This window comes from Salvelinus fontinalis, chromosome 22 (genome assembly GCF_029448725.1).
Source record: "Salvelinus fontinalis isolate EN_2023a chromosome 22, ASM2944872v1, whole genome shotgun sequence".
Taxonomy (NCBI): Eukaryota; Metazoa; Chordata; class Actinopteri; order Salmoniformes; family Salmonidae; genus Salvelinus; species Salvelinus fontinalis.
This window is the reverse complement of record NC_074686.1, coordinates 7,775,682-7,799,556: the sequence shown is the minus strand read 5'-3', so window position 1 is coordinate 7,799,556 and position 23,875 is coordinate 7,775,682. Positions and strand designations below refer to the sequence as shown.

At 43.5% G+C, this 23,875-nt stretch overlaps 1 protein-coding gene across 2 annotated transcripts in view; it reads right to left on the bottom strand.

The window, feature by feature from the left end:
* Positions 1–80: 80 nt before the first annotated feature.
* LOC129819669 (E3 ubiquitin-protein ligase RNF19B-like) overlaps positions 81–23,875 on the bottom strand; it is a 36,680-nt gene continuing 12,885 nt past the window's right edge. Inside the window, exons 1-9 of one of the 2 annotated variants that reach the window (XM_055876140.1) lie at positions 17,707–17,997; positions 16,091–17,432; positions 11,970–12,169; positions 11,461–11,605; positions 9,520–9,682; positions 6,747–7,002; positions 4,759–4,948; positions 4,335–4,469; positions 81–3,972 (exon numbers count right to left, since the gene is read on the bottom strand). In XM_055876140.1, coding sequence (XP_055732115.1) covers positions 3,543–3,972; positions 4,335–4,469; positions 4,759–4,948; positions 6,747–7,002; positions 9,520–9,682; positions 11,461–11,605; positions 11,970–12,169; positions 16,091–16,788 — 2,217 coding nt within the window. In that variant the 5' untranslated portion in view covers positions 16,789–17,432; positions 17,707–17,997 and the 3' untranslated portion in view covers positions 81–3,542. Of the gene's footprint in view, positions 3,973–4,334; positions 4,470–4,758; positions 4,949–6,746; positions 7,003–9,519; positions 9,683–11,460; positions 11,606–11,969; positions 12,170–16,090; positions 17,433–17,706; positions 17,998–23,875 lie in introns of those variants that run through there. The other variant, XM_055876139.1, reaches the window with a different exon arrangement.

The window sequence follows — 23,875 nt, the reverse complement described above, 5'->3', positions numbered from 1 at the left end:
TGCATAACGACTTTAAATCATAATTAAAATGTGTGTGTGTTTCATTCCATTTCCCCCAAAATAACCACAATAAGACAATATTGGTGCAACAGAAAATGTGTTTATTTTCCCAAAATATGTCCACAACGTCTTTCACAGTCCTGTGTGTTCGGCCCCATACAGGGGCTTACAAAACTGTGCCAGGACATACACATTTATATATAATACTTTTATATTACTATTTACAGTATATATTTATAACTATTTTATCCACATCCAGTCATTCAGGGCAGAGCCCCACCTGTTTTGAGACCCTCCTGTTGTCTGTTTTGCATGTTATTTTGGTATTAATTCGCGTCACATATCATTTTTCAAACAATATAAAATTAAAATTAAATCATTGAGTTAATAAAGCCGCATACAAACATGGTCTCTTTTGTTTTCTTGAGTAAGGCAGCTCCAAAATGCAGGTGTTTCAGCCTAGCTCAGTGCTTTCTGTGGTGGTGGGGCAGCCAGCGGAAAATACGGAGCTTAGGGGTTGGTAATGTTCTCTAGTTGCACCGTGACTAGCTAGGTGTTCTGTCACTCATGGGGACACTACGTCAATGCAAAATCTACAGGTAGAGCTAAAAACATTCAAGCCCCTCGGGTGCAGCCATAGAGTTACATTAGAAGTGCCCATCCAAGAAAGCTCAAGGTCATTGGCCACAGATAAAATGAAGTAAAATCTCGTTATATCTACCGTAGCTTTGATTGGACTGATCATGTCAACATCCTACTTTCAAAATCTTAGCTAGCAAGTTAGACAAGCAGTGATCATCATGAATCACATCGACAATCTACTGGCAAATCCTTTTCAATCTTTGTCATATGAAGAGAAATTATAGATAAAACGTATCGGTGCTCATCTGCGATTGGACATAAACATTACACAACAAGTTGGACATCGCAAATTCAACAATGAGTGATTTGGAAGGAAGGCTAACTGCAAGCGTTGCAAAGCAATCACTAGCCTGCTATTCAGTGGAGTGGGTGTGAGGTCCATGTCTGGGTTTAAGGGTCTCTTTTTCAAGATTAAAAGGATAAACATTTATGCTGTCAATCCAGCATGACTTCTGCCACGTTCAAAACAACTGGAAACTCGGAACTGGGAATCTCAGACTTCAGTGAGTTCAAGACAACTGGGAAAAAACAAGCTCCGACTGGAAAAATATGTTTTGAAAGGTCATCCAACTCGGAATTCCAAGTTGGGAACCCAGGCCTCTTTCTAGAGCTCCGACTGGAAGATCACTGAGGTCATAATTCAACCTTGTTTTTTTTCAGAGTTCCCAGTTGTCTTGAAAGCACCATAAATCCAGAGAATGCCAGACTTTAATGATAAAATTTGATGAGGAATGCTGTGCCACCTTCCTTGGTCCCTTTCCCCCTCATAACTTAGCCTACTGTTCTGACTTGGTGGTGCACATATAGCCTATAGCCTGTTTTAGATAAATGTAATCATTGAATATTGTAAGAGCTTTCATTGCCTGCTTATATGCCCCCTTTATTTATCCTACAGTTCTGACTTGGTGTACAGGGAGAATACTGTAAGAACGGCCCCTGTTCTGAATTCTGTCGTTGTACATTTCAAAAGTGCATAACAAATAGATATATTATATTAGCTAGCTCATCAATGTCTTAATCAAAATTCCAGATTGCCTCTTATCTGCTCGTCTTCCCCTTATGCCATAGTTTGTACATCTTAATTGTCAGAAGAAACTACATTTGTTTAAGCAAGTCAGCCATATCAGCTATGTTTTTTTAAAGAGGCTGAATGAACTGTTTTGCTGCCAGACAAGGCTCTGCTGATAGCCAGGTGTAGCAGTGGTAAAGATTCACTCCATGGTGCTGAAAAGAAAGCTCTGCTGTTTGGGACAGCTTTATGTAGGCCCTAACAGTTTGTGGGCATTGTTTGTCACTGTTATAGTGCTATTAATGTATTGTTTAGTGTTGTGTAGTAGCTTTTCTGGCATGCATCTAAAAAAAAATTGGGAAGTTTGCCCCACCAAGATTTACATGCTAAAATCACCACTGTCCACATCTAGGTGTGTTATTAATGGTAAATCCTCCTTTCATATTTTGGAAGTTCTGTTTCAATCTGTGGTACATTCATGTGGTTTCTCATAGGCAGAAATAAGCCAAAACTGAATTACATCAACAGACCATACTATGCTCTGCCCAATCGTATGATTTGACCCAATAAAGCTTATTTGAAATGAAACAATGTTCCCATACAGAGATTTCTCATGATGTCTATAATAAATTGGGATATCTTTAAGAACTGAAACTGAAGCACATGGTTTGTAAACAGCAAAAATAAGCTCTAGTAATTATTCTTGAAGAAATTAAAATGAGTCTGCAAAATGTTGTTACACTGTAAAAAGGTTTCTGATAATCAACATTTGGCTATGATTGTACAAGTATGATTTTAAGCAATGGACCAAAACTTGACAATGGATAGCAAAAAAATATGAATATTTAAATAAAGTGCACAAGTGCTCATTCATAAATTCACTCGATAGTGGGACCAACAAATACAATCACAAGATGTCCTTCCATTCTACTATAATTTTCTACTGAAAATGTATATTGTGTCTTTGTCTTTATAGTCTTTGTGATTGAGTAGCACACACTTTCAATCTCTCATTCACACACACACACACACACACACACCATTCGAGTGGGTTAGACAGCTAGCATGTCAGAAAGCCAGTGTTCGTCAGTGAGTGCGTCATCACTGTCTAAGGCAGGCAGTCAGTCATTCAAGTGGAACTGTCTGCTGGTTAAGTACTTGTCCATTTTCCGCGGCATCAGATCTCATTAACCCCTAATTTCTTCTTCTCTGTGCAGGTGAGATTCAAGTGCAGATCGCATCTAAAAGTCATGTCTCTGTACAAACTACTGTAAACTCCACCAGTGTATTAGGTACGTATTATGCTTGTAGGCCTATACACCCATACAAAACGCAGTTCATGCTGACTCATGGACACAGCAAATAATTCAATTTCAAGATCATTCAAGATCATTAAATTATAAATAGAAAAAAAAATAGGAATTTAAGCCAAAAAAGTCCAGTACAAATGCCACACTCACATCCCTAAAAACATCCCCTTTCCATAGTACAAACCCTATTCCCCACAACCCTTCACTCATTGGTGTGCTTGGTGACATTTCACCTTGTTTCCTATTTCTTTGCAGTGTTTCTTGTGGCAAATTTGTATGTCTTGTTAAAAAAAAAAAGTTTGCTTAAGTAGCCAAGGCATTTTTGCACCAAGAAGTAAACAAAAATTGTTGTATTAAATCTCAGAGAGGTAGAACCCTGCCAATTCTCTGCAAGGAGATCGACATGTTGATAGAAAGACAGACACATGTAGATATGTGTTGTCTGCAGGTCAGATGTTTTGTAAACAAAAAAAGCAGCAAAAAAATTACTGAAACGCTCAATCAAATCAATGGAGAAAAGCTAAAACAAAAACATTTTGGATTTGTGCAATCTTTGAGAGCTCTCAAAGTCAGTCGGACTCTTAAACATAGAGGATGACGTTATCTGGGGGACAGTGCAGGCTGTCGGAGGTGACAAGGGGTCTGCAGGTGGCCTGGGGTTGAGAGGGCCGGCAGCTTTTGAGATGAGGCGAATCACAGTCGTCTGACGTCAGCTCGGCGATGTCGTCTGATTGGGTATCGGACATCTCCAGGTCGCTGCGGATGCTCTCGGGCTGGGCCAAAGTGACATCACGAAGCCCCTCCCTGAGCGACGCCCCTGGCGACAGGCCTAGTGCTGAGCCAAACAGAGCCCCGCCCCTTCTGGAGCTGCAGTCCTGAGGCTCCTCCCCCCCTGAGCCAGGGCATGCTCCCATAGCAGCAGGGTGCGTGTTTAGGTCTTCCTCACTGGTCAAGCAGAGGTGGCTGGGTTTAGTCTCGATGTCCACCTGGATCTCCAGGTTAGTACAGTCCCTAGGAGAACAAAGGAGAACAAAGACGTTTAATTCACTAGTCACCATATTATCTGCTGTATCCAGTGTCAACTTATAATGGTAGGCAAGGTAACACAAAGCTGGTTTTAAAACGTCGGTCGGGAACTAAATCAATGGCAGAAATAAATATTTCTGAACCACAAAGTGCTGCCTGCATACCACACAGACTAAAGACAAGTCAGACTCAAGAGAGATTCAAGGAAATTGAGGAATTGCATCAGAGACAACAACAACGTCAGACCGACAGAAACAGATTGAGACTTGGTGGCAAATCAAGGAGGAGGAGCAGATTTTCTCAAAATCTTGTGTGTATGTAAGAGAGGGGGAGATTGTGACACTCACCTGTCAGGTAGTGTGTAGGAGGAGATAATGGAGCCTGCCATGCCCCGGGTGCTGGCACAGTCACTACCCGCTCCCAGACTACCTGTCTCTCTGTGGGCACCGTCCTTCCCCAGCTCCCCTCCCTGGAGCTCCAACCTGGAACAACACAAAACATGATTATTACATGGTTATACCAACAACAGTTATTACAGTGTTCAACATATGTCACATTACATTTACTCAGCAAAAACATTTACAGCAGAGGTTATAAGAGCAGTCCTCATTCAACCAAGATATATAACTTTCAAAGGGACAACAACAACTGCAGTTATTTTGTCTAAGTCTTACTTGGCCCCTATTTATACCGTCTCCCTGCTTACAATACACATTCCCCGCCATAAGACATACAGAACAGGTTCTCTTCCCTGCTGGGCCCCCTCCATACCTGTTGTATTTGCCAGTCCTGGCTCCAAGGGCGCCCCCGGCCAAAGTGTTAAAGTGGGGGGTGTCCCCCAGGACCCCGGGGGCCACAGAGAGACCATCACTGGGGGAGGTTGTGCTGAGGCCGCTGGCTGCCCCCTCCAGGCTGCTCTCACCCAGGCTGGGGGACTTGAGGGCCCGCCACGCATCAGCCACTGGGGGACAATTATTTGATATTTTTATTTGATGCATGATGAGATATTTATTTAATTACGTTTGTAACATAAAAGAGAGACATACAGTTGAAGTCGGAAGTTTACATATACATTATATATATACATACTGTATATACGTATTTGGCTGTATATACATATACAGCCAAATACATTTTAATTCAGTTTTTCACAATTCCTGACATTTAATCCTAGTAAAAATTCCCTGTTTTAGGATCACCACTTTATTTTAAGAATGTGAAATGTCAGAATAATAGTAGAGAGAATGGTTTCTTTCAGCTTTTACATTCCCATTCCCAGTGGGTCAGAAGTTTACATACACTCAATTAGTATTTGGTAGCATTGCCTATAAATTGTTTAACTTGGGTCAAACGTTTCGGGTAGCCTTCCACAAGCTTCCCACAATAAGTTGGGTGAATTTTGGCCCATTCCTCCTGACAGAGCTGGTGTAACTGAGTCAGGTGTGTAGGCCTCCTTGCTCGCACATGCTTTTTCAGTTCTGCCCACAAATGTTCTATGGGATTGAGGTCGGGGCTTTGTGATGGCCACTCCAATACCTTGACTTTGTTGTCCTTAAGCCAAGTATGCTTGGGGTCATTGTCCATTTGGAAGACCCATTTGCGACCAAGCTTTAACTTTCTGACTGATGTATTGAGATGTTGCTTCAGTATATCCACATAATTTTCCTTCGTCATGATGCCATCTATTTTGTGAAGTGCACCAGTCCTTCCTGCAGCAAAGCACCCCCACAACATGATGCTGCCACCCCCGTGCTTCACGGTTGGGATGGTGTTCTTCGGCTTGCAAGCCTCCCCCTTTTTCCTCCAAACATAACAATGGTCATTATGACCAAACAGTTATATTTTTGTTTCATCAGACCAGAGGACATTTCTCCAAAAAGTACGATCTTTGTCCCCATGTGCAGTTGAAAACCGTAGTCTGGCTTTTTTATGGCGGTTTTGGAGCAGTGGCTTCTTCCTTGCTGAGCGGCCTTTCAGGTTATGTCAATATAGGACTCGTTTTACTGTGGATATAGATACTTTTGTACCCGTTTCCTCCAGCATCTTCACAAGGTCCTTTGCTGTTGTTCTGGGATTGATTTGCACTTTTCGCACCAAAGTACGTTCATCTCTAGGAGACAGAACGCGTCTCCTTCCTGAGCGGTATGCCGGCTGTGTGCTCCCATGGTGTTTATACTTGCGTACGATTGTTTGTACAGATGAACGTGGTACTTTCAGGCATTTGGAAATTGCTCCCAAGGATGAACCAGACTTGTGGAGGTCTACAATTTTTTTGCTGAGGTCTTGGCCGATTTCTTTTGATTTCCCCATGATGTCAAGCAAAGAGGAACTGAGTTTGAAAGTAGGGCTTGAAATAAATCCACAGGTACACCTCCAATCGACTCAAATTATGTCAATTAGCCTATCAGAAGCCATGACATCATTTTATGGAATTTTCTAAGCTGTTTAAAGGCACAGTCAAACTTCTGACCCACTGGAATTGTGATACAGTGAATTATAACTTAAATAGTCTGTCTGTAAAACAATTGTTGGAAAAAGTACTTGTGTCATGCACAAAGTAGATGTCCTAACCGACTTGCCAAAACTATAGTTTGTTAACAAGACATTTGTGGAGTGGTTGAAAAACGAGTTTTAATGACTCCAACATAAGTGTATGTAAACGTCCGACTTGAACTGCACATGTAGGTAAGAGTTGTTGTTGTATTTTACAGTATTAAGTCTATTAAAGCAAAAATTATAGCTATTGATGTCTTGCTCACCTGTGATTGGACCATCGTCCTCGTCAAAGTCGATCCGCATGCCACGCCCCTTTCCTCGGCTTACGCCACAGCCTCCTCCACGGCACAGAGATATGGGCACAACTCCATAGACATACGCCAACATGATGGGCACACCAATACCCACGCTGACGGCTGCAATCACAGGAGCTGTGATGATTGACAGGGCCACTCCCCCTGTGATGGCCAGGTTCCTCCTGTGGCGATTGGTCTTCATCCCGTCATAATGGGCGTGAATCTATCACCAAAAAAAAGATAGATATTAGTGAAGGTGAGGTGAAGTTATACAGTAAATACACATCCTGAACTTTTACAACAGTCTAACAGTGTAGCCTGGTCCCAGATCTGTGTGTGTGCTGTTTTGCACAGTGAGTTGGCAAAACAGCACAAACCGATCTGGGACCAGGCTAGCAAAAAAGGGCTGTTGCAGATAAAATGTCTGTACTGTGATTCAGATACAATTATATTATAAAGCACTTGGGAGAAGTAGGTCATATGTCTTGTAAGGGAAATTCTGTCTTTTTTGACAGACTTGCAGTGCCGTGGAAAGTATTCAGACCCCTTGACTTTTTACACATTTTGTTACGTTACAGACTTATTCTAAAATGGATTAAATACAAAAAAATCCTCAGCAATCTACACACAATACCCCATAATGACAAAGCGAAAACAGGTTTAGACATTTTTGCTAATTTATTAAAAATAAAAAACTGAAATTGCTTATTTACATAAGTATTCAGACCATTTGCTATTAAACTCAAAATTGAGCTCAGATGCATCCTGTTTCCATTGATCATCCTTGAGATGTTTCTACAACTTGGTTAGAGTACACCTGTGGTAAATTCTTTTGATTGGACATGATTTGGAAAGGCACCATTTGTCTATATAAGGTCCCACAGTTGACAATGCATGTCAGAGCAAAAACCAAGCCACAAGGTCAAAGGAATTGTCCGTGGAGCTCCAAGACAGGATTGTGTCAAGGCACAGATCTGGGGAAGGGTACCAAAAAATGTCTGCAGCACTGAAGTTCCCCAAGAACACAGTGGCCTCCATCACTCTTAAATGGAAGAAGATTGGAACCACCAAGACTCTTCCTAGAGCTGGCCGCCCGGCCAAACTGAGCAATTAGGGGAGAAGGGCCTTGTTCAGGGAGGGGGACCAAGAACCTGATGGTCACTCTGACAGAGCTCCAGAGTTCCTATGTGGAGATGGGAGATCCTTCCAGAAGAACAACCATCTCTGCAGCACTCCACCAATCAGGCCTTTATGATAGAGTGGCCAGACGGAAGCCTCTGCTCAGTAAAAGGCACATGACAGCCTGCTTGGAGTTTACCAAAATGCACCTAAAGACTCTCAGAACAAGATTATCTGGCCTGAATGCCAAGTGTCATGCCTGGAGGAAACCTGGCACCATCCCTATGGTGAAGCATGGTGATGGCAGCATCATTCTGTGAGGATGTTTTTTAGCGGCAGGGACTGGGAGACTAGTCAGGATCGAGGGAAAGATGAACAGAGCAAAGTACAGAGAGATCCTTGATGAAAATCTGCTCCAGCACACTTAGGACCTCAGACTGGGCGAAGGATCCCTTCCAACAGGACAACGACCCTAAGCACACAGCCAAGACAACACAGGAGTGGCTTCAGGACAAGTCTCTGAAGGTCGTTGAGTGGCCCAGCCAGAGCCTGGACTTGAACCCGATTGAACATCTCTAGAGAGATCTGAAAATAGCTGTGCAGCAACACTCCCCATCCAAACTGACAGAGCTTGAGAGGATCTGCAGAGAAGAGTTCGAGAAACTCCTCAAATACAGGTGTGCCAAGCTTGTAGCGTCATACCCAAGAAGACACGAGGCTGTAATCGCTGCCAAAGGTGTTTCAGCAAAGTACTGGGTAAAGGGTCTGAATACTTATGTAAATGTGATATTTCTGTTTTTTTATTTTATAAATGATCCAAAAAGGCCTAAAAACCTGTTTTTGCTTTGTCATTATGGGGTATTGTGTGTAGATTGATGAGGAGAAAAACAATTTAATCAATTTTAGAATAAGGCTGTAACCTAACAAAATGTTGAAAAAGTCATATTAGTACCACCATCTGAGTTACTTTACCTAGGCCTATTACAGCATTACATCTCTGGTTGAGAGTGGATGGTAGGGAGTTGGCTGAGTACAACTGGTAATACTCTGAAAGGTATTTCTACAGCTGGTAAGGCTTAGGGGCCTGGAACAATAAAGTGTGTGTTGGAGGGCTATAGTACATCATTCAACTGAGTTTAAATTCAAACTCGCAGTTATATTGTATTTCCACAAGGGTGCGCTAAAGAGATATCCTTCAAATTAGGTAATTCTGCAATTCTATCATGACACAACATTTCTTCACAATTATGTTTTTTCCGAAGAACAGTTGTAGCATCATACTGAAACTAAAAAATAGTTTCCTATGATTTGAAAGCTCATCTATTTCAGGAATTGTATTTCTCAATTACTGGAATATAAGGAGGAAATGAAAGTACCCCCGTGAAATTAAACATCATATTGACACTAACTACATTTTTAAGAACAGCACTGACACATTTACTTTCTACAACGGATTGCTTTTCTGTTAAACTTCATGAAAAGTAAATACTTTCATTATTTTCCTTTTAATGTATATGCACTCACAGTAAGCCACTCTAAATAAGAGAATCTGCTAAATGACTGAGTGTAGTCCTAAATGTGAGTGGGGGGGGGGGGGGGGGTTCAGTAAGGGGTTGCCCACCTTGCGCCCCACATAGACGGGGAGGCCAATGACCATGGCAGGCACAGCGATACCAGCGATGAGGGTGATGCCGACCGGGGCTCCGATCAGTGTGCCCAGCTGCCACAAGATCTTCTTCTTACGAGTCCATGGCTTCTTTCCCCAGAACGTACACCCTGATGGACTGAGGGAAAGAAGAGAGAGAGATGGAGGGTGGGATATGGAGGGAGAGAAAAAGTAAGAAAAAAGAGAAATGATGGAATGGGTAGAAAATACAGAGGGAGCGAGAGAGATTGTGAAAGAGAAAGAAAAAGGAGGAATGAAGAGAAAACATATAGAATGAAAGGGGGAGAAATAGGTGAAGAGCAAGAGCAGAGGGGTAGACAGAAGACTGATTAGTTCTGGGCCCAAGTTCAGGAAAGGGAACGGGAAAGGGGGATACCTAGTCAGCTGTACAACTGAATGCCTTCAACTGAAATGTGTCTTCCGCATTTAACCCAACCCCTCTGAATCAGAGAGGTGCGGGGAGCTGCCTTAACATCCACGTCTTCAGCGCCCGGGGAACAGATACACCACAGCAACAGAGGAGTGGAGGTGAGGTAAGGCTGTGTCATTATGAATTCAGAGCCCTCTGCTAAATGTCACACAGCAATGAGACATGCATCACTGCCTGTTATCCACTGTTACAGGATGCTCATATGATGAAAGGAAAATCTGTGGAAATGTTCATTAATTTTACTGTATGAATATATACTGAACAAAAATATAAACTCAACATGTAAAGTGTTGGTCCCATGTTTCATGAGCTGAAATGTAAAAAAAAACGGCATTTTCTCACACGCAAAAGAAATGGATTTCTCTCGAATTTTGTCCACAAATTTGTTTACATCCCTGTTAGTGAACATTTCTCCTTTGCCAAGATAGTCCATCCACCTGACAGGTGTGGCATATCAAGAAGCTGATTAAACAGCATGATCATTACACAAGTGTACCTTGTGCTGGGGACAATAAAAGGCCACTCTAAAATGTGCAGTTTTGTCACACAACTGGCATGCTGACTGCAGAAATGTCCACCAGAGCTGTTGACAGAGAACTGTATCTTAATTTCTCTACCATAAGCCACCTCCAACGTCATTTTAGAGAACTTGGCAGTACGTCCAACTGCAGATCACGTGTAACCACGCCAGCCCAGGACCGTCACATCCAGCTTATTCACCTGTGGGATCGTCTGAGACCATCCACCCGAACAGCTAATGAAACTGAGGAGCATTTCTGTCTGTATTAAAGCCCTTTTGTGTGGAAAAACTAACTCTGATTGGCTGGGCCTGGCTCCCCAGTGGGATAATACAGTGGGATAATACACCAAATATCAATTTCAACAATTTTACTGAGTTACAGTTTATATAAGAAAATCAGTCAATTGAAATAAATAAATTAGGCCCTAATCTATGGATTTCACATGACTGGGCAGGGGTACAGTTTATTTATTTAAATTGACTGATTTCCTAATATGAATTGTAACTCAGTAAATTTAGTGTAGCCTTCTTATCAAAACAATAAAATGTTTAATTCAGTTATGTTTGTCAGTATTTAGTTTGATCTTAATTCCATAAAATGTGTAGGTATTTCTTTTTTTTAAAGAATTTCTGGAGGAATGAAAAAAAAGCACTAGTCTAGCCCCAGTAATGACAATCATGCTTTAAAATTGGGTGGATGTCATATAGGCCTAAACCTAATGTAGCAGGCGTAAAAGAAAACACCTGAGCGGAGTTCCCACATCCGCTTTTCAACGGAAAAGGAAGGTAAATTGAATTTGCTGTATCACTAAAAACCGCATGCATCCCGCTGTTGGCAACTCCACTAAGGGAGGGTAGGCCTATACGTATTTTTGGCACATGGAAAGTAGTCTACTACTACGTTACATACTGTGTTGATGTGAACTGCCGTAGTCTTGAGAGTTACCTGAGGTAGTGCAGGTCAGAGATCTCCTTCATGCAGAGCCAGCAGAACTCACAACCACACACTGCACAGGTCATGTGGTTACAGCTGCCGTCGTTCATCTTGATTATGTAGGCGCCACATCGTGGGCAGGGCTTGATGTCATCAGCTAGAGACGAGAGAGAGTGGGTAGGTTGATTAGAGGGAGGAGGATTTAGGACAATGTTGATCTGAGGTCAGTTTTATGGTTTCCCGTTAGGATTTGGGGAGGGTAAACTGATTCTAGATCTGTGCCTAAAAGGGACTTCTTCTTTTACCAGAGACAGAGGATAATTGGTTTAGAGACATTGACTGCCAACAGCTAGTATAAGAGACAGGCTGAGACAGATAAGAGGTTGTGGTAAGGGCTAATTTATACAGACTTTTTGTTCTGTCCTTTGGAACCTGAGAGGTCTGAAAATTGCTTCATGAGAAGAGGGCGACTAATATAGAGACATAATAATAACATTATGAAGAGTCATCAAAGTACTTACCAGGCCCGTGCTCCTGCATGTAGCTGGGTGAGTGGTTGCTATGCGTGTGCAGGAAGAATGCCCTTTGCTGGCGGGCCGAGTCACAGGTCTGGTTGGGGTGCCACGCCTGCTTGCAGTGGTAACAAAACTCAGCCAAGCACCCCTCTCTACGACACACCAGCCTGGGGCAGCTGGCACAGCCCGAAGCGATCACTGCAAACCTGGCAGAGGGAGAAAGAGGGAGATGTTTGATTTTCAGAAAACCTTTATTGGCACAATTCGGCTAATGCGAAATCAATTGCAAAGTGAAAACTACATCACTGCACTGAAAGAGAGAAAGGGAACACAGCAGCCTTGGAGGAAGTGGGTAAGGTCAAATGTAAATACACTGTAGCTGGACAAATGGTTACATTTACTGAGCCGTGGAGAGAGAGAGAGAGCATGTTAGAACAAAGAGTAAGAGTTAAGGAAAAAGAGAGGAAGGAGAAATAGGCAAAAGGTGATTTCAGGCTGTCTAGAGTAACCTAAATAAAGGGCATGAGAGGAAAACGACCAAGAGCTAAACTTCATAGCATATTATCATAATTGCATCTACACAACCTGATCTCAGAGCATTTCGTATTATTCTGTATGTAAATCCGAGACACCCATTTAGTATGATATGTTACGGTATGTATTATTTTCTGGATGTCCATCACCCATGTCGTATGATATGTTTACGAATTACAATTCTCATGACATATGTTACGAATTTGCAAATCGTACAAAATATTATGAATTTGCAAAGCGTAGTACATGTTACGAACTTGCTAAACATATGATATGTTAAGAATTCTAGCTAGGTGGCTAACGTTAGCTAGCTGGCTCACATTACCTAGGCTAGGTTAGGTTAAAGGGTTAAGGTTAGGGGAAGGGTTAGCTAACATGCTAAGTAGTTGCAAAGTAGCTAAAAAGTAGTAAGTAGTTGAAAAGTTGCTAATTATCTAAATGCTAAATGTTATGCTAACGTTGTCTGTGATGAGATTCAAACTCACAACCTTTTGGTTACTAGACGTTCACGTTATACGCCCACCCATCCACACCGACCAACTATTCTTTTTAGGGTAGATCGGCTATAATATTATAGATAGATTGTAGCTTCCATCAATGTAATTGTCTGCATCATTTCCAATCCCCCATATATTTTTTTGTAAATATATTTTCCTTTATTATTTTCCCCTAACCCTACCATCCCTCCCCTAATTGGAGTAAACTAATCGACAACAACAGTTAGGCTTCTACTTCCAGCTTATAAATACTACATAAATTGTACCGACACAGTGTATTTTACATTAGTAATCTTGTTGTTTTTAGTCCCACCCTTCAGCTCCACTCAACCCCTCCCATCTATCTCTGAACACCATCTGTCACCATCTGTAATTATACCAAACGTAACATATCATACTAATTTGAGTGTCCCGGATTTACATTTACTATGTTACGTCTAGTCTATGAGACCAGGCTGATCTACATGATACCATACACAAACATCTCAATACCAGTGGAGGCTGCTAAGGGGAGGACGGCTCATAATAATGGCTGGAACAGAACAAATGGAATGGCATCAAACACATGGAAACCATGTTTGATGTATTTGATACCATTCCACTTATACCGTTCCAGCCATTACCACGAGCCCATCCTCCCCGATTAAGGTGCTACCAACCTCCTGTGCTCAACACAGGAAGTAGGCTGCCACATCACCATGAGAGGGGAGGCAGGGTTCTTATCTTTTCGACGATGTTACAAGATCCATAAGTACTGTGTGTAAAGATGAAATGGTATTTAATCTAATACAACACTACTAGTGAGTGACAGTGTTCAAAGACAGACAGAACAAAACTGAATTTAATTAGAAAGTTACTCTTTTTCTCATCAGAAAACAATGCTAAAAATGACATACGACACGTCACACAACTATTGCTTTGAATGTAGGTACTGGTATTCAAGCTGAGCACTCAATCTTATTGACCTCCGCTCTCTTAAAGGCCTCCAGCATTCCACTACACAGGCAAACCAGATGTCAAATACCGAAAACTGTTGAATCCCTACTCTGTCTCTTTCAAAACCTCAAACTAGGGGAAATGTTCCCAGCACTATGGGTTTTTCCCCTTTAACACAGTTTCTAGCAGCCCCTTAAATCCAGTTTGAGCTGCTTCCTTTCCCAATGACTTTGTTTGTTTATTCAAACTGGCAACATGTCTTCAAGCCTAAACTCAATGACTTGTTGCAACAGAGCAGAGACACAAGTTGCCAAGGCAGGCTTTTCCCTGTAGGAACATTCCATGTTAACGCTGCATTTGAGTAGTCGGTTCTGCTGCGGTGGAGCACGATAATGACTGACATCATGGCTTTGACCGGCGGCAATCTGAGGAGTACAACGCTTACAAGCTGCACCTTCGGAGAAATCTGACAGCCACATCTAGTGTCCAAGATTTCCTTGCTTTAAATGGTGTGAAACTGTTTTGTTTTCAACATTACAAATGTAATACAGATAAAAAAGTGAGATAGACAGAACACTCAGAAACACACATACACTGTCTGTGACTCTGTACACACACACACACACACACACACACACACACACACACACACACACACACACACACAGTCCGGTGAGTGTGTAATGATCACTTCAATTATAGAAATTCCAACCTCTCTGTTACCCCTGGTAACACTGGCTACCTCTATGCCACATCACTAGTCACCATAGCAACTGACAGCCTGCGGAGCGACCGGTGGACCTATCGCTGATCTGATTGGTTGTCTCTCACTGTCAATCAGGTAGAGTGAGGTCTGATTGGGGAATGGAAAGGGAACTGACCGATGAGACGAAAGGACAATGAAGCTCAAGAGTTAAAGGAGTCGTTCACAAAAATAATGGATTGAGTATGTGTATCTGTGTATCTGTGTGTGTCTTTGTATATGTGTGTATGTGTGTGATCATTCAAGTGAGAAAGAGATAAGGAGTGGTGGTTTTTGTGACTGTGAAAAACAGATTTAAAAAAAGGGAAAGACAAAGAAAGAAAGAAAGAAAGAAAGAAAGAAAGAAAGAAAGAAAGAGAGAGCAATTGAGACAAATATATCCCAGAGACTCTATTGCCAGAGACAACCCAGGCCAATTTACAATAACCAACGCCACATATTCCTTACATGACAATGTAGTTAGTACCATTATAACATACATGTGTATGGAATCTGCACTCTTCAAGTGGGTCAATGATGAGACATATACACACACACACACACACACACACACACACACACACACACACACACACACACACACACACACACACACACACACAATGTACTGCTTTGGAAACCTCCACTCTAGGTGGCCCAAACCACACTAGACCTTTCCATGGTAGGACTGTAGGGAGGCAATGATAGTGTATTGAGTCTCTCTGGTTTCTTGAGAATGTAGGTCATCTATAGTCCAGCCCACTGTCTGACAGGATTCACACTATCGAACAGACATGTTTCCTTTGAATATAACCATCATAGAGAATCTGTGCTTTCCCTCCCACAAAAACAAACACACACACACACACACACAGAGAGAGAGAGACATACACACACTTGCGTGTGGCACACATACACAAACACACAAAACATGCTCATACTAGCTCATCAGAAATTTCCCCATATCACATTAAACGATCAGCCTCCGAGCATTGTCATTCCCCTTGTAACCACATAATAGTCGGACATTCTAACCTACTTAGAGAATTCTTTCCTTTCACCCTCATAGTGCCAACTGTCACCAATAAAGCTTGGTATAATACTGTAGGTCATTCCAATTTACGACAATCAGCCTCAAACTTATGTCATTGACAGAACACTGCTTTGAAAGCATGAATCTGCTAAAAGAAAAAAAAGGTTATGGTTATTGTTAATGGTAGGGGTTGGGTAAAGGTAAGGTTTAAGTTCGGGGTTAGGGGTTGAAATCCTATTTGTGGTCAGAGAGAGCTTTAAGGTTCTTCCACCCCTTCCTGCATGTCTAGACAGTCATGACTCTATAGAGCTAGGCTTAAGGTTCAGGTTTACACCCAGGTTCAGATTAAGGTTAAGGCCAGGAAACAATGAGAGTTGATTCTTACCCACAGTCGGGCGCGGGACACCAGCGGCAGTCCGGGTCGGAGGCCAGGCAGCGTCGCAGAAGGAACTCCTCATACTTCTCCAGCAGGGCTGCGTCGCCCAAGATGTCCGCCACCTGATGAGGCGCCAGGCGCTCCGAGCACTCGGGGCAGCTGAGGTGAACGCGGCTCTCGGTGATCTCGATGCGCAGGTACTGGCGCAGGCAGCACAGGCAGGAGCGGTGGCTGCAGCCCAGCAACTCGGGGAGCTGTTCGGGGGGCTGGGGCACCAGGCACAGGGGGCACTCCAGGAAGTCTGCTGGAGGAGAGGCGCTGGAGGTGGTGGAGCTGGAGGACTGGGGGGGACCCAGGGAGGTCCGACTGGAAGAGAGGGGCTCTGCCGGGGTGGAGGTCTGAGCAGTGGCTGGGCCCTGGGGAACGTCCGTGGCGGTGTTGGTAGGGGCTGGGTCAGGTGTGGGGGTGGGGGTGGAAGAGACTACGGGGGGAACAAGGGGGGCGAGTTGCTGTTGTTGATGCTGTTGGTTGTGGAGCTGGGATAAAGGGGTGGCTGCTCCCGCTTTGGCGCTCCGGGAACCCCGTTTGCTGTGGAAGAGGCTGTGGAAGGAGATGCGTCCTTGGCGTTTTCCCGGTGCCCGGCATTTGGGGTTGGGAATGCCGCTCACCGAGGAGTGGGGGGATTCCGAGTCCTTTTCCGATCCCATTTTCCCAGAAAGTGACACACGGTAGCTCCTTTCCTTTTCCGCTCTTAATATAGTCTGATATCACCGTGAGGAAGCTTGCCTCATACACACTAACACAAACACACTCCAATTCACACTCACACACGGGAGTACTTGTCCTCGGGTGAAACCAGAACGGAATGTCACTGATACCCAGTTGGAAACCCTTGTTCTCTTCTTCTTAAACCCACAAATGGAACGATAGGCGAGAAGACGAAAGAGAAAGAGAAACAAATTGCCAAAATTCCCCTTCCCTCCCACTGGCTTTCACACCTCTCACACTCAGTTGCTCCAAATCAAGAATGAGAGAAAAGTCACAGGTGTGCTTTCGTCCAAACCGACATAGGGGCCCAAAATTACAGTAAACTGTTACTGTAAACCACAAAGAGGAGAATGAATACAACAGGAAACGTCACTGTCACTCCTTAGTAAATGGTTCTCAATTCAAACAAGGAGGAAAAAAATATAGAGGAACGTTATAAAATGTATAGAACAACTTCTTGGGGGTTATTCAAAATGTCTTAAATCCTTCTTGGTGGTTGCTCCGGTCCGATTTTCTTCTGTAGTCTCTCTTTTTCTTCTCCTCTTCTCTTCTGTGTGTGCCTCTCACGCTCTCAATCAACCGTCTGTGAGGAGGAAGAAGAGAACAGGAAGTTAGCAGAGCAGAGAGCACAGGGAGCATGCTCAGTATGACACACCTCTCCCCTCCTTCCTCATTCTCTCTCTCGCTGTTATTACTTCACAATTAACTCTTGGCGCAGATAGTCAGGAAGAATACATTAATTACACTATGCACACACATACACACCTGGCATAATCACTGATAAAGACAAGCTCATTGACTCACACTTCCTCATAAGATACAGCCATTTGGAAAGCGAATTACTTTTTTTTACTTACTAATGATGATGACATAATGTGTCTTGAAGAGGAAGCAAACTTATTCATCAGTCCAATTAGCTCCTATATTATTTATCCTCTCATTCCTTCTCTTTATCGCATCTGCTCTTCTCTTTTGTCTCTCTCCGTCAATATGAAACCCTCTCTCTCTTTCTCTCTCTCTCTCACACACATACACACACACACGTAGCAAGCTGCTCTCCACTTCACACTGCGCTTCTACTGCGGTTGCCATGACGATGCGCACTAGGAGCAGAGCAAACAGCGACCCACTCAGTGACTGTGGCACTTATGTATGCACTGACACACACACACACAACACACACAAATAACACATGTACTCTTGTCATTTACTCATATATATAAATGCAGACACGGGTAATTATAGCACTGATTAATGTATGTGTGTATTGATACAGTGTTATAGGTGAGAGTGTGTACGCAGAAAGTAATGTTATGCTAAGATAAGAGGAAAGGGCAAGAGAGAATCAGAGGGAGGGTTATGAGGGTTGATATTCAGAATCTGTGCCACTCTCTTTAAGGTAGCCTATATATACCCACCTTCTAAGCACACACACTGAGTCATAACAGCGTCATAACTGTGTCCTGGCCTGTTTTCCTCCTCCTAAAGTATGCCTGGTCTATGACAGGTCTATGACAGGTCTATGACAAGGCAAATCTGATTATGATTCCAGTAGTAGCCTTTGAGTGCAAGAGGCTGAGAGACAGACACAGACAGTGGGCTGGGCTAACATAGATACTGCATATAGCTAGCCATGATTGATTGAAATACTATTGGGTCAGTGATTGACAGATAGCAGCACCAATCGATAAGAGACTTTGGCTGAAAGAACTGGATGTTGTCTGTTTGCTTGCTCTCTTGCCTTGCACAACCCTTAATAACAGCCAATAGCCACAGTTAAGATAGGTTGACCCATAGTGATAGCGTTAGACAAAGGCTACAGGCTATCACCACAGGTTGTGTTGAAAGAAGACATTGAACTATAATAATGAGACTGTAGTAGATTTCCACCACGTTACAGACGTACACACACACACACACACACACACACGCGATGAGGTGGAAATAAACATTCTATGTTATCCCAGCAGCAGTACAGTAACCATGGTGCCTCTTCCCTCCCTGATCTGCTTGGCTGGCGGGTGAAGTGAAAGGGCCACTGTTGAATCATGGATAGCTACGGAGTATAAAAAGAATGGCAATTTATATACACTATATATACAAAAGGTATGTGGATACCCCTTCAAATTAGTGGATTTGGCTATTTCGGTCACAGTATAAAATCGAGCACACAGCTGTGCAATCTCCATAGACAAACAGTAGAATGGCTTCACTTTAGCTCACCACTTCCTACGGGGTACTGTAGCAACATGCATGTACATAAACAAACACAGATGCACACACAGTAGTTATGTACTATGGTACTCTATCATCAGCCTTGACTCACTGTTAGATTACTGTGCACTTGTTTTATACTCAAGAATGAGGAGCAGTTAGAACATGCACAATAATATGGGATATATACACAATTTATTCAAAGGTATGTGGACACCCCTTCAAATTAGTGGATCTGGCTTTTTCCAGCCACACCCATTGCTGACAGATGTATAAATTTGAGCACAGAGCCATGCAATCTCCATAGACAAACATTGGCAGTAGAATGACCTTACGGAAGAGCTCAGTGACATTTAATGTTGTACCGTCATAGGATGCCACTTTTTCAACAAGTCAGTTCGTCAAATTTCTGCTCTGCTAGAACTGCCCCGGTCAACTATAAGTGCTGTTATTGTGAAATGGAAACGTCAAGGAGCAACAACGGCTCTGCCGCGAAGTGGTAGGCCACACAAGCTCGCAGAACGGGACCGCCGAAGGCTGAAGCATGTAAAAATTGTCTGTCCTCGGTTGCAACACTCACTACCGAGTTCCAAACTGCCTCTGGAAGCAATGTCAGCACAATAACTGTTCGTCGGGAGCTTCATGAAATGGGTTTCCATGGCCGAGCACCCTCGCACAAGCCTAAGATCACCGTGCACAATGCCGAGCGTCGACTGATGTGGTGTAAAGCCCGTCGCCATTGTACTCTGGAGGAGCGGAAACGCCTTCTTTGGAGTGATGAATCAGGCTTTACCATCTGGCAGTCCGAAGTACGAATTTGGGATTGGCTGCCTGCCTGAATGCATAGTGCCAACTGTAAAATAGGTGGAGGAGGAATAATGGTCTGGGGATGTTTTTCATGATTCGGGCTAGGCCCCTTAGTTCCAGTGAAGGGAAATCTGAACGCTACAGCATACAATGACATTCTAGACGATTCTGTGCTTCCAACTTTGTGGCGACAGTTTGGGGAAGGCCCTTTCCTGTTTCAGCATGACAATGACCCCATGCACAAAGTGAGGTCCATACAGAAATGGTTTGTCGAGTTCGGTGTGGAAGAACTTGACTGGCCTGCACAGAGCCCTGACCTCAACACCATCAAACACCTTTGGTATGAATTGGAACACCGACTGCAAGCCAGGCATAATCGCCCAACATCAGTGCCTGACCACACTAATGCTCTTGTAGCTGAATGGAAGCAAGTCCCCACAGCAATGTTCCAACATCTAGTGGAAAGCCTTCCCGTAAGAGTGTTATAGCAGCAAAGGGGGGACCAACTCCATATTAATTCCCATGATTTTGGAATGGGATATTCAATGAGCAGGTGTCAACATACTTTTGTCATGTAGTCAGCAGAATTGCTAATAGCCCTCTCATCATACACTCTTAGAAAAAAGGGTTCCAAAAGGGTCTTCGGCTGTCCCAATAGGAGAATCCTTTTCGGTTCCACGTAGAACCCTTTTGGATTCCATGTAGAACCCTCTAATGACGGTGGGAAAAACAGATAGTTACATATCGGGATATTATTTTTGACGATATATCATACCGTTTTGACAATATCGCAAAATGATTTTTGCTCTAGTTTGCTCTAAATTCCAATATTTTTCCTTTATAGCTTGTTCTCCATCTTCTTTTTAAATAGGGAGCCAATTAGCTTTCTGCACATTTATTTCTATGACTCATCAAAACTTGTTTTCTCATGGCTTTCTCCCGGCTCTCTCCTGTCTCTCATGGCTCTCTCCTGTCTCTCATGGCTCTCTCCTGTCTCTCATGGCTCTCTCATGGCTCTCTCCTGTCTCTCATGGCTCTCTCCTGTCTCTCATGGCTCTCTCCTGTCTCTCTCCTGTCTCTCCTGTCTCTCCTGTCTCTCTCCTGTCTCTCTCCTGTCTCTCTCCTGTCTCTCCTGTCTCTCTCCTGTCTCTCCTGTCTCTCATGGCTCTCTCCTGTCTCTCATGGCTCTCTCCTGTCTCTCTCCTGTCTCTCCTGTCTCTCCTGTCTCTCATGGCTCTCTCCTGTCTCTCATGGCTCTCTCCTGTCTCTCATGGCTCTCTCCTGTCTCTCATGGCTCTCTCCTGTCTCTCATGGCTCTCTCCTGTCTCTCGTGGCTCTTTAATGGCTCTCTCATGGCTCTCTCCTGTCCCTCTGCAGGAACATGTTTGGAACAATGAATCACAACAACAAAAAAATCACAATACTGAATCACAATATATATAGAATCGTGAGAATCACAATACATATCAGATCGGCACCTAAGTATTGTGATAACATTGTATCGTGAGGTCCCTGGCAATTCCCGACCCTAAAACCCTCTGTGGAAAGGGTCCTACAAGGGAAGCAAAAAAGGTTCTACCTGGAATCAAAAAGGGTTGTTGAAAAGGTTCTCCTATGGGGACAGCTGAAGAACCCTTTTAGGTTCTAGATAGCGCCTTTTTTTTCTAACACTGTACCCTCAGGTTGGCACGAGCCCCTACTCTCCAATGATGAAACATAATTGCAATCTGTGTGCTGGGTGTAAGTGTAACGGATGTGAAATGGCTAGCTAGTTAGCGGGTACGCGCTAATAGCGTTTCAATCAGTTACGTCACTTGCTCTGAAACCTAGAAGTAGTGTTGCCCTTTGCTCTGCAAGGGCCGCGGCTTTTGTGGAGCGATGGGTAACGACGCTTCGTGGGTGACTGTTGTTGATGTGTGCAGAAGGTCCCTGGTTTGCGCCCGTGTCGGGGCGAGGAGACGTACTAAAGATATACTGTTACATTGATGCTGTTGACCCAGATCACTGGTTGCTGCGGAAAAGGAGGATGTTGAAAGGGGGGTGAATGTAACGGATGTGAAATGGCTAGTTAGTTAGCGGTGGTGCGCGCTAATGGCATTTCAATCGGTTACGTCACTTGCTCTGAGACTTGAAGTAGTGTTTCCCCTTGCTCTGCAAGGGCCGCGGCCTTTGTGGAGTGATGGGTAACGACGCTTCGTGGGTGTCAGTTGTTGATGTGTGCAGAGGGTCCCTGGTTCGCGCTCGTGTCGGGTCGAGGGGACGGTCTAAAGTTATACTGTTACATTGATGCTGTTGACCCGGATCACTGGTTTCTGCAGAAAAGGAGGAGGTTGAAAAGGGGGTAAGTGTAACGGATGTGAAATGGCTAGCTAGTTAGCGGGTACGCGCTAATAGCGTTTCAATCAGTTACGTCACTTGCTCTGAAACCTAGAAGTAGTGTTGCCCCTTGCTCTGCAAGGGCCGCGGCCTTTGTGGAGCGATGGGTGACGATGCTTCGTGGGCGACCATTGTTGATGTGTGCAGAAGGTCCCTGGTTCGCGAGGGGACGGTCTAAAGTTATACTGTTACATAAGGTTGTGTGTGTGTGTGTGTGCGGATGATAGCTTTCTATAGCCCTGCGTGAGTGCCTTTTTATGTCTACATGACTCTGTGAGAGTTGCCATACACCCAAGTGTGTGTGTGTGTGTGTGTGTCACTTCAAGCTGAACTTGATGACAAAATAGATTGTCCCTGGAAACTGTGTAAAAGTGTACTACACTGACTGTCAGAAAATAATTCTGTTCATATGTCTCCTATGAGATTCCTTTTCAGAGGTAAAGGAAAATGTGTGATTCTGTAAAAGGCTTTCAAGAGAAAAAGCTCTTATGAAAATGCCCTTTTTCCCCTTTGGTAACAAATTTATATGTTAAAAAGCATTAAGAAATTCCTCTTCTGGTTCAAAAACTCTCCTTCAATATATACTTAACAAAAATATAAACGCAACATGCAACAATTTCAAATATTTGACTGAGTTCCAGTTCATATAAGATAATCAGTCAATTGAAATGAGGTCCTAATCTATGCATTTCACATGACTGGGAATATAGATATGAGTCTGTTGGTCACAGATAACTTTTTTTTCAAGTAGGGGCGTGGATCAGAAAACCAGTCAGTATCTGGTGTGACCACCATTTGCCTCATGCAACACGACACATCTGCTTCATATAGAGTTGATCAGGCGGTTGATTGTGGCTTGTGGAACGTTGTCCCACTCCTCTTCAATGGCTGTGCGAAGTTGCTGGATATTGGCGGGAACTAGAACATGCTATCGTACACGTCGATCCAGAGCATCCCACACGTGCTCAATGGGTGACATGTCTGGTGAGTATGCAGGCCATGGAAGAACTGGGACACTTTCAGCTTCTAAGAATTGTGTACAGATCCTTGCGACATGGGGCCGTGCATTATCATGCTGAAACATGAGGTGATGGCAGCGGATGAATGGCACGACAATGGGACTCCGGATATCATCACGGTATCTCTGTGCATTCACATTGCCATCAATAAAATGCAATTGTGTTCGTTGTCCATAGTTTATCCTGCCCATACCATAACCACACCGCCACCATGGGGCACTCTGTTCACAAAGTTGACATCAGCAAACCGCTCGCCCACATGACGCCATACACGTGGTCTGCGTTTGTGAGGCCGGTTGGACGTATTGCCAAATTCTCTAAAAAGACGGAAGCGGCTTATGGTAGATAAATGAACATTAAATTATCTGGCAACAGCGCTGGTGGACATTCCTGCAGTCAGCATGCCAATTTCCCCAAGGGTGGATGGATTATTTCTGGCAAAAGGAGAAATGCTCATTAACAGGGACGTGAAGAAATGTGTCCACAAAATGTGAGCGAAATAAGCTTTTTGTGCATATTTGGAACATTTCTGGGATATTTTATTTCAGCTCATGAAACTTGGGACCAACACTTTACATGCTGCGTTTAAATTTTTGTTCAGTGTGGGTAT